The sequence below is a fragment of the Buteo buteo genome, chromosome 31 (genome assembly GCF_964188355.1).
Source record: "Buteo buteo chromosome 31, bButBut1.hap1.1, whole genome shotgun sequence".
Lineage (NCBI taxonomy): Eukaryota > Metazoa > Chordata > Aves > Accipitriformes > Accipitridae > Buteo > Buteo buteo.
The window spans coordinates 750,155-761,520 of NC_134201.1; the positions used below are offsets into that span (position 1 = coordinate 750,155).

Consider the following 11,366-nt stretch of genomic DNA (forward strand, 5'->3'; position numbering starts at 1 on the left):
GGGGGTGCTGAAGGAGCAGGCCTGCGTGGGATTCAAGTGGAGGGGACACAGGGACTTCAAGCGAGGTGGGTGGTGGGAGCAGAAGGAAGATGGCTGCAGAGGACAGAAACGAGGGGATTGGAAGAATGTTTGGCAGTGGGGGTTCAAGGAAGGGGGTCTGGGGACGATACCGCGGTGGACAGGATGAAAGGCAAAGGACTGAGGGGAAAGGCTGAAAGAAAGGCGTTGGGAACAATCAACGGGAGGGCGTTTGGGGACCCTAGATAGGACACAGAGGAGATCCCAGGGAGGAGATGTCTGAGGGCGCCAAGAGGATGGGATGGGGAGGCCCAAAAGGGAGAGATGGGGGGGGCACCAAGTCAAGACACTGGTGGGGGTCCTCACAGGAGTTTGTGGTGAACCTTCCCAAGGAACTCGGGCTCTGGGCACAAGAAGATTAATTGCAGGGGAAGTGGAGGGAAGAGATGGAATTGTGGGAGGGAGAAAGCTGCATTGCCCAGGGCTGGAGGTGAGGGGAGCCTGGGGATGCTCCATGCTTGGGAAAGGGAGAGGCCAAGTCAAGGGGTTTTGTGCTCACCACGACAATTTTGTTCTGCAGGAGAGCTGATGTCCTGCAGCCAAGACCCCTCCCCAGCCTTGAGCCTCTCCCCGTGGCATTGAGGACTCACCTGAGCATCTTCTGGCATGCACAGCAGGATGGTGAAGAGCAGGGCCAGGCTGAGCACGGCGACCTTCATCTTCCTTTGTGGTGTGGCGAGTGCTGGGTGAAGCTGCAGAAGGTGAGGGGCAGATTTATCCCTCCCGGGACTCCTCCTTTCCCCCCTCCCCGAGAGCCCCCAGGGCAAAGCCAGGCTTGGCAGAGACACCAGCCCTGGCAAGGAGCCTGCCCCTGGCACAGAGTTGCCCCCACCTTCGCCACTGATCCAGCCACCTTCCCTGGCATTGGTCCAGCTTCCCGCATGGGGCAGCTGCATGTGGAAGGGCCCAGGCACCTGGGGGTGGTGAGGGGGGGGCAGCCAGTCAGCCTCTCACAGCCAGACACCCTACGGTGACAACCCACTGCTCCAGCGCAAAACCATCCTCCCAACAGCCCCCCAAAGCCAGATCTCCCCATCTCCCAGTGCCCCTCACCTCCCAGCACTGCCATCTCCCAGTGCTGCTCCCCTCCCAGGCCAGCCTTTCCCTCTGGGACTCCCCCAGAGATGAGGACAGCCTCAAACCAGGGGTCTCTAAGAGTCATCTCTGACCCCTCTCCAGACCCTTGGGTAAACAGGGGGCTGGGACTGACCCCTCTTCTTGGGGCACCAGGGACCCCGGGGTTTGGGAACACCGGGAGGCAGGAGGACAACTGGAGGCATGGGCAATGGGGACAGCCAGATGGCTGGGATCTTCAGTCACTGGAGGCAATGGAGAGCACTGGTGAATGTTGGGCACTGGGAGATGAGAGTGAGGCTTGGGGGAAGTGCTGGGGTGGTCGCAGTGCCCAGCTCCAGCCCACCCCATTTCCCTTGCACTACAGGCCCCAAACTGGTCCAGTCCCCAGCCATGGCCCCCACAGAGCAGAGATCAGACAGGACTAACGCCCACCCTGGCCCTCACCCTGCCACTGCCTGGGGCCGCTGTGCCCACCCAGACCACCTGGGTCCCACTTCTGCAGAGCTGCCCCGAGCCGGTGGGTCCCAGTAACCCTGTCCCCAACAAGGCTCTGGCTCCAGACCTCTTCCTGGCTGGCACTTGGTTACAGCTCACCAAATGTCCCTTCAATGCCCTCATCCTTGGCCCAGGACAGTGCTGTCCCTGAGCAGGACGCGGCTGTCCAGAGGGACATGATGAATCGGACGCTTGTCCGCAGGCAGCCACTCAGAGCTAATTGTGGGGACAGAGCTGCCCTGGCGAGAGGAGGGATGTTTGTCCCTGCAGCATCTCTGATAAGCCGTGTTTGCCCAGGGCCCGTGGCACCAGGAACCCGTTCTGCAAGCTTGGTCTTCACGAGAGTGCCCGATCAGGGAGACTCTGGTGGGGGTTAAAGCAGCCTGGACGCCTGGGCTCCCCTCCAGCCCCAGCAGCTGGCAGAGGTGGGCAGTGCTGGGGGACCGGGCAGGAGCAAGTCCTGGGGCACCCTGCACACCTGGGGCTCTCCCGCTGCCCTGGGGACAAGCTGGAGCCCAGAGGCAGGGGCATTCCCAGGGAACAGCCTGACCACCGGGGTGTTGCTCTCCTTTGGGAAAGCCTGGTGGCACAGCCGTCCTGCTGGAGTGGGGCTTAGAGCAGCCTGCGTGATGGAGCTGCCTCCGCAGGGGCACTGCATCCCTTTCCCTCTCTCCCCCTGCCTGCCCTGCAGCTATCCCTGGCTTTCCAGGGTGGCTCCTTCACAACACTCCTGTCCCAAACATCACCATCCTGGGGGCCCGGGGCAGCACCCTTTGCCCAGTGTGGGGTCGGGGCAGCGTGGGATTGTACGCAAGTGGTTCAGCTCTCCCCTCCGAGTGGGGAGAGCCAGTGGGTGAAGGTGCTGGCCTGGCTCGCACAAGCCGAGCAAGACCTTTTCCAGCAATCCGGAATTGATGGACCTGTCCTTTCCAGTCGTGACGCTCACGCGATCTGCCATCACTGCTGTCTTCAAGGATGCAAGTGCCCCAAACAGCAGAGGGAATGGCTGGTACCTCTGTTAGCAGGGACATACTCATAGTGAAGATGGGCATATTTTGGATCAACAGGCTCCGGCACCCCTGTTTTGCCTCCCTGTAGGTGCCCACAGCTATCAGAAGAGATAGATAACAGGACAGACATTTATTTATGTCTGCATAACGAGAAGACCATCATTTTTACTGGTGGTGTGAGCTAGCACTGGGAGGAGACAGGGCCAGTAAGTTCTCAACCGGGAGACGCAGCACATATTTACTTGCCACTTTAGGTAGCTGATAGTCAGAAGTAACCACACGTAATGACCAGCAAACCCACTAGCCACACGGAGCAAGGGCAGCATTGAATGCATTGGACTCATTGCCCGTCCAGAGTTCGTGGGACATCAACATTACGACAGCAGACCCATGAATACTTGGTAAGGCTGTCACGTTCCTCTGTAAACTCATCCTCTTTTTGTTATGTGCTGCAGTAATTCAAGCACCCACACTGTGCTTCCCAATCGCCATTCACTTCCAAAACCATCCAGCAGCCCACGTCACATGTCTCAGAGTTAAATAGTGCTCTATTTTAGTCCTCTGTCTATGAAGGTGTGAGGAAAATCTGTTTCTATGAGACACAAGATGAGAATCAAAGGCTGGTGGTAAAAGTCTGGTTTAGGTTTTGAAGTCAGTGCGAGGTTTGACTGAGTTGCAGTGAAGCCAAGGTGTGACGGCCTTTGTTCCCATGATGATACAGACTCCTGTCACGGCTGCAAAGAAAGCCTGTCTGATTTTATCCACATGAAAAGAGGTAAATAAAAATACACTGATAAGTGGTGCATGAGAACTGTACATGGCTCAGATCCTTCATTGACAATATGTGTCATTTTTTAAGGGTGATGGTTATATCTTTACGGGACACTAACTACAAATAAGAGATGTGTTGTGGATCAGTTGTGAAAAGATTTAAGGCAACTGACTTGAATATTTGCTTTGGAAAGTGCCCAAAGAGCAGGCAGTCAGTCACCTGGAGGATTTTCATTTTGACCGCTTCTGCTTTCTGCGCTATTTATTAGATAGCTAAGTTACACGGTGTTGAATTGGAGAGCATATTTAAGTATGCTGTGACGTTATTTGTATTCTGAAGTGATTTTGCAAAGAATCGATGAATTGTACGCACTGTCATAACTGAGGGATATTGACTTAGGAGAGGTCAAGGCTGCCTTTGAGCTAAATGCACAGCAGGTGGGCGGCATTTGATTGCCACTTAACATGAAAGGTGCTATTCAGGAATAACCCATCTGCTGGTTTAATGGTCTCCAAAAAGACATGCTCATATTTTTGTAACACTAGCGTAATTAAAAAAGTAAAATGTCATGCGTTTGCCCGTTTGACAAAGAGATGGACAAGAGACTTTACAAGGTTGGTCTAAAGTGTAGCTACTCCTACTCGTGCTGTGTCTCCCTCCACCTTCTCCGAGCAGGGCTGAGAGCACTTCTGAATTTTCTCTGTTTTTTCTTGCAGTCTTTTCTGTGAGGCAGTGGAATTTTTACTACATTTATTTTCCCGATAAAGTCTTAGCATGGTTGTTCTCCTCAGGCTTTGAGCTGCAGTGAGGTATCCCGATGTTGTACAGTGGGAAAGGGGACAAAATGAAAAGTGCCTATACTACCTCTTCTTTGGTGGAAACGCTTGGTTTATCTGTTCATCTTGCACATGTATATAGGGTTGAAGCCTCAGCATTCACCCCAGCTCTCCCCTCTACCATTTGCAGATGCATTTTCCCCAACCTCATTGTCGGAAACCCAGGGATGTAGAGAGAGACCTGATGATTGGTGGGGGGTTTTCCCCATTCTCCAATGGGAGAAAAGGAAAGAGAGAGGCTGAGCTCTCCCTATGGCACAGGGCCCCAAGAGTTCTGATGACTAACTCTTATGAACTGCCCTGAACATAATGAGTTTGGCTGCCCTAAATTTGGGCATCAGCTGTCATTTCAGATGGCCAAAGGAAATTCCCAAGACCCTCCAAGAGGATGCCTCCAGATGCTGCCCTGTCTCTACGAAGTGCTCCATTTGAGTTTGCAGGTACCTGCGCATACCTTTGACCACCTCTGACACCTCAGATGTAACCAGACGTTTGCATCTCACTCCTAGCATCCCTCTCCATTGATGAGCAAGGGAGCTGAGATGAGGAGCTCACATGCAGGTGCCTATTCGGTGCACACCTGAACTGAGGCAAGAGGAATCCCACCTCCTGAGGGTCTGTGGCAGGCATGGGAGGGAGCCGAGTCCCCTTCCAGCACCAGGACAACATATCCAGGATGAGATACCTCCATTGACTCAGCTGAATCCCTTTGCTCAGAGGGGCAAAGGAGCTCCCTGCCTGTCACTGTCTGGGTGTCCTGTGTAAGGATGGAACAAGGAAAGGTGATTCTCATGTCCAAATCTTTTCCTCATAGGAGAAATAGGCAGGGATTATTATAAAGATAAGGAGCTTTCCTGTGTCTATCTTCTCAGTTTCCAATTCCAGAGGGGTAAGGAGGGAGGAGAGACAAGGAGAAGTGGAAAAGGAACACTCAAATTTCAACAAGTCCCTGAGACTCCTGAACTGCAACTTTGAGTGATCAGTAGGTCTGCCAAGAGCTTCCTAAAATGCCTTCAGCCACTCCCCTGCCTATGGGCACCACCAGAATCACCTCTGCTGCACCTCTCAGGGTTGTTCTGATCTGCCCTTTTCCACCTGCAAAAAGGAGCATGCTCCTGCCCAGTGCCCTGCAAACAGGCAGGTTTCTGTAGGGCCAGGGGGAGCGCACAGAGATTGGGGTGGGATCTGTGAGTGCTGACAGGGAAAAGAAATGGCACAGGGAAACACCTCCCAGGAGGAAAATCTCCAGCCAGCAAGAATATAATCAGGGAATGAGATCAGAGGAAACAAAATGCAAAAATGTTGTGGGAGAGAGAATTCAGAAAACTCTGTATGATCTCCTCCAGTGCAGACCCCTTCCTCTGAGCAAGCCCCTTTGGCTCCTCTCCCTCCCAGCAAAGCCTCTGCCCTCAGAGCTGGGGGGTCCAAGGCATGAACCATCTCCTCAGCAGCCAGAGCTCCAGCAGAGCCGTGGGTGCAGCTCTCCAGCCACGTGCCCATTTCCCTCTGCAGACCTCAGGGCTGAGAGCATCTGCCTGGCACTGTTGGTGTCTGGGAGGAGGTCTGAACAGCTGAGTAAGCAGAACTTTCCTGAGTGCCCGGCTGCCTCTCTCAAGCAGACCCTCACTGTATTTTCCCATGTTTCTCCAGTTGTTTGTGTTGGTTTTATTGTTATTTCATTCTTGCTGTCAGGCTCTCTAGGAATGGGAGTTTTAGCTGCAGAGTCACACACTGACCTTGTGGGTCCTCCTATGCAGGTGTGTCCATGGAAATGAGGTGTCCCAGCTTTCACCTGTGGGGCTGTGGGCAATGCAGTCTGTGGGGCTGGGGAATGAGCTGGTTTTCCCTGGATTAGATGTAATCATTAGGACATTGGCTATCTCTTTGGGGTGGCTTTCCAAGCTGTGAGCTGTCCTTAAGCAGGGAAGTTGTTCACATAAGCATCTTTGTGTTATCTGAAAGCCTACAGAGAGAGGTGCAGAGATGCTATCTATAACTGAGGAAATGCTGTTGGGTTGATGAAATGAGCCGTGTGTGTCCTTTTGTAGAAAGAGGGTGCTGAGACCTTGAGAAAGGGTGAGACATTTAGTGGTCTGCAGTGGGTCCCTCTCCTTTCAGTAGTGTCTGGTGGCTTTTACTGGTACCACAGGAGTGTGATCACCCTCCATCTGAGAAAACTGCAAGCACAGGGCAGCTGGGAACAAACCCAACCAGTTCTATTCACTCCTCACTAAGCCACAGTGAATCCGTTGACTCTCATGTCTCAGCTCATGATTTCTGATTTCAGAGAACACTCACATGGAAGGATGGGGGAAGTAGTTAACCACACACCCCCCCCCCCCCAAATCTTCTTTCTGCCACCCACATTCTTTAAGACTGGGAGTGCAGATGCTGACAAGCCCTCCTGTGTTAGGAGTGATTTTATCTGACATATTCTGACTATCAAACCCAGCCCCCCTGCCACGTTCCCATCTACCCACTGCAGTGGGGCTGGGTCGACTCCTCAAGAGACAATGGGCAGAGGCCCTGCTCCAGCACACAGAGCCACAGACAATGAAGCTGAAGAGCAGAGGCAGAATGAAAGTTTCTCCTGAGGAAGGGAAAAGGTAGCATGTGTGAGAGGGCGAGGGTCTATGAGACATAACTTTGGTTTTACTCAGAGATGTTTGTGGTAACTTGTCACTGCCTTTTCCTCCTTGGACAGTCCCCGGTGTCCAGAGGAAGCATATGCCCAACAGCAGTTCCATGACTGAGTTCCTCCTCCTGACATTTGCAGACACGCAGGACCTGCAGCTGTTGCACTTCTGGCTCTTCCTGGGCATCTACCTGGCTGCCCTCCTGGGAAACGGCCTCATCACAGCCATAGCCTGCGACCACCGCCTCCACACACCCATGTACTTCTTCCTCCTCAACCTCTCCCTTCTCGACTTGGGTGCCATCTCCACCACTGTCCCTAAAGCCATGGCCAATTCCCTCTGGAACAACAGGGCCATCTCCTACCCACGATGTGCTGCCCAGGTCTTTCTGTTAGTCTTTTTGATCTCAGCAGAGTATTTCCTTCTCACTGTCATGGCCTATGACCGCTACGTTGCCATCTGCAAACCCCTGCACTATGGCACCCTCCTGGGCAGCAGAGCTTGTGTCCACATGGCAGCAGCTGCCTGGGGCAGTGGGTTCCTCTATGCTGTGCTGCACACTGCCAATACATTTTCACTACTGTTCTGCAAGGGCAATGCTGTGGACCAGTTCTTCTGTGAAATCCCCCAGATCCTTAAGCTCGTCTGCTCAGATGCCTACCTCAGGGAAGTTGGGGTACTTGTGGTTAGTGGCTGTTTAGCATTTGGTTGTTTTGTTTTCATTGTGCTGTCCTATGGGCAGATCTTCAGGGCCGTGCTGAGGATCCCCTCCGAGCAGGGACGGCACAAAGCCTTTTCCACATGCCTCCCTCACTTGGCCGTGGTCTCCCTGTTTATTAGCACTGCCATATTTGCCTACCTGAAGCCCCCCTCCATCTCGTCTCCATACCTGGACCTCGTGCTGGCAGTTTTGTACTCAGTGGTGCCTCCAGCCGTAAACCCCCTCATCTACAGCATGAGGAACCAGGAGATCAAGGATGGTATTAGGAAACTGATTACATGGAGTCCTGTTTAGCACCAAGAAACATCCCATCTCTCCACACCAGTCCTGACCTTTTGTTGTTGTTGTTGTCTTTATTGTTATTGTAATTGTTATTCTTCATTTATAATGTTCCTACAGTAATGTTTGGAGTCCTTTTACTTCTACAGAGGTATGAACCCCCTCTTTCTTACATGGAGCTTCTATAAAGGTGTCTAATGCTTGTTGAGAGCTGAACACATTACAACATCTGTGTAATAAAATGAGATCTCTTCTGTGCTGCGCATGAACACTGGGCTTGTCTTCCAATGCCGGAGTCAGGAGTTGCTCAGGGTTCTGCATGACTGCAGGAGCAAAAGCCTCTCAGTCACCTTGTGACCATGTAGAGATCAAGGATTGGGTTTAGGGCTCACCCATCAGTGTCTAGTGACAGTGGAGGCCATGGCTGGTCACTGAGTGACATACCCAAGGCTGTCACATGTCAGACGGGGCAGACAGCGTCATTCTCAAGGGGAAACTGGAGCTGCCTGAAGATCCCCCAGGCTCTCCAGGGATAGAGTGTGCTTGAGATGGGCAGTGAATGGACCCCCACAAAGTGAGAGAGCACCCAAGGTGGAGTCACCGAAGGTAAAGGGCCAAATTGGTGTATCCACAGGGAAACAAGGACTCTGCAATCCCAGAGGAGGCAGCAGGGACCCCACAGCATGGGTGAAGGAGTCTGGAGAGTGATCAGTGTCACCCCCCATTCAGTGGAGGCCCACTCATCCCTAGTGTTGATGCAGAGGAAGGCTGTGGGTCACTCAGAATTGCTCTGTCAGGGCTTGCAGGCACTTGGACGTGTCTCAGACCACCCCGGCACTGCAAATGCAGCAGGCCACACAAAAGTGCAAGTAACTAACTGCCACCCTCCATCCCCACTGGTTAGAGAAGGAGCTCAGACCAGGTACTCGCATGCAGGAGCTTCTTTTGTGCACATCTGCACTGCAGCAAGAGGGTGGGTCTGTGGGGTGCATGGGGGAGCTGAATACCCATCCCCTCCGAGGGTTTCTAACCAGAGGCTGGATATCTGCGCTGGCTCAGCGGAGTCACTGCCCTACAGAAGGGGAAATGGACCTCTTGCTGTCACTGCCGAGGGACAGAAATGGGGGTTAACAGAGGGGGAAATCTCCATCTCTTTTAGACACCTGCTCTCGGTGAAATGATGCTCTTGGAATTAGCTGCCCTCCACTCTTTGGAGAGGGAATTCAAGAACACAGTGAGAGAATTGATTTCAGAGCCATTTTTCATCTAGAATGCCTTGCCCAGCCCTATGCAGTCATGGCGCCCATGGTATCTAAGGGCAGGTCTGCAGTATGCTTGGTTTTTCTTGTTGCTGTCTCTGTCATACTTGCGATCCTACAGAAATGTTTGGATTCATCCCAGCTCTGCTAATGGTGAAACCTGCTGTGTCTGACCTAGAAGCATTCTGTAAATGCTTTCAACACTATCAGAGCTGGCTCCCCAATGCTATATGTCTTTAAAAAGTGGTGTCTCCCCACCACAGAGACCTTCAGTGCAGGTCCTGAAGACCGGGCTATAATTCAAAAGAGCATGAAAGGACATTGTCATTCAGCTGCATCCTAAAAGATCCTCTGGCTTTCACTAAGTTCCCCACTGACCTGGACGATGAGCTCGGCACCCCAGTGTGATCTGTTGGGGACACACGTCTGGACCCAGGGTTCAGGTGTCAGTGCCTAGCACAAACAGAGTTGGAGAGTTGTCTCATGCTTACCTGCCTTGGGTGGCCACACGGGCTAATGGCCAACACTCATCCTTCCTGGAGGTGAATCGGGAGAGCTCAGGGGATCTGAAGGGACAGTGTGTGCCCAGGAGTGAGTGGGGAGCTTCACAAAATGAGGGACCACCCAAGGCATGGTCATAAAAAGGGAAAACACTAGATCCAAGTGTGAGAAGGTAATGGAGGGCTCTGCAATCCCAGGAGAGGCAGCAGGGACCCCACAGGCACAGGGAGGGAGGCTGGAGAGTGATTCATGCACCCTCAGGAAAAAAAAACTTGGCCTGGATCTAGTGTAGCACCCAAACACCTCTCGTGCTTCTGGATTAAATAAGAAAGGGAAATCCATTTCTGCACGTGCAAGTTCAGGGCTGACTGCTCTATGGCTGGAGCAGCAGGAGCTGATGGAGGGGTCCCAGGGTCTCCAGGACCAGGGATTTTGCACTGTCCTGGGAAGCAGGGCTGGCAGTGGGAATGGGGGGAAGGCAAAGTCTGTCTTGGTGAGGACTTTCCTGGATACAAGGGAGTCACTGGCCTCCATTTCCTCATGCCATTGCTGGCCTGCAGTTTGGGGCTGACAGGGGAGCTGACGTGCCCTCCTCCCTGATGCCCCTCCTCCCCATCTTCCTGGGACTGCTGTTCCCTTCAAAGGAGCTCGGGCTTTGGTGGGAGATCCCAGAGCTCTGCAGCTCCCTGTGGCAGGTACCAGGGAGATCCGGGAATGGGGCTGAGCTTGTCTGAAAGATGGAGATGAGCATCGAGCTCTTCAGTATGACTGGGGAGGGTGGGCTAACAGCATTGTACTCATGGTGCAGAGCCAGCAATTTCTGGAGAGAAACCAAGTGTAGAAGGTGCAGAAGAAAAGCTCGGTCTGATCCCTTGCTCCCTGGACACAAGGAGAAGCTGCTACAGGACACTTGTCACAGGGCAGCCCCTCACATCACTCGTCTCCAGTGCTGGCTGCTCAGCCTGGCTGTGAGGTGGTACATGGCCAGCTCCATCCTCCCACACGTCTGCATACCTTGACTAAGGAAAAAAGGCCAGCCCAGCATGGCTTGTCTTCTGGACTAAAATCCAAGAGGTCCTGGAAGATGGCTGTGTCCTCATGCCCATGTGAGATGCAGCTGTGAGATGCAGCTGGGGTCAGCAGGGACTGGGTGCTCAGGTCCCCCAGTTTCTGTTAGGAGGCTTGGGAAACTGGGAAGCATCGGGCAGAGGAAAAAGGTGCTGAATACCTCAGGTCTGTACATGCCCTTGGCTACAAGGTCCCCTGCCCCACTGAGCAGCAGGTACACATTTTCCTTAGCTCCTATCGTAGCTTTTGCTATGGCTTTACTTAGAGAATCTGTTCTGGTTACCCACCCCTTGCTGGTTCCAGCTCCAGCTGAGCTCTAACTAGAGTTGCCCTGACTCTACCCCTGCATGCACAGACACAGTCTCTGCGTTCCCCCCGGGCAGCCTGACCCTCTTTCACTTGCCTGTGCACATCCACCCAGCAGCCTGAGCTCAGGTGCTCCTGCCAGGGTAGAGGTGGAGGATCACCAGGAGCAGCTCCGGACGGAGCTCCCCAGGGAAAAGCTGTGCCCAGCCCTAGGGAAGCTCTTCCCTGAACATGAGGAAAGCAGTGCAGGAGGGCAGGGGTAGGCTGGAAGAAGAGCAAGAGGCTCTGCAAAAGCCCGAGGGAAAACATTGCCAAAGCCTGGGCTTGA

General features: G+C 53.3%; 1 protein-coding gene across 1 annotated transcript; it reads left to right on the forward strand.

Annotated features, from left to right (window-relative positions):
* The first annotated feature begins 6,995 nt into the window (after positions 1-6,995).
* LOC142025960 (olfactory receptor 14C36-like) lies at positions 6,996-7,919 on the forward strand. Its single transcript, XM_075018707.1, has one exon. The coding sequence runs from the start codon at positions 6,996-6,998 to the stop codon at positions 7,917-7,919; it is 924 nt and encodes a 307-aa protein (XP_074874808.1).
* Positions 7,920-11,366: the final 3,447 nt, after the last annotated feature.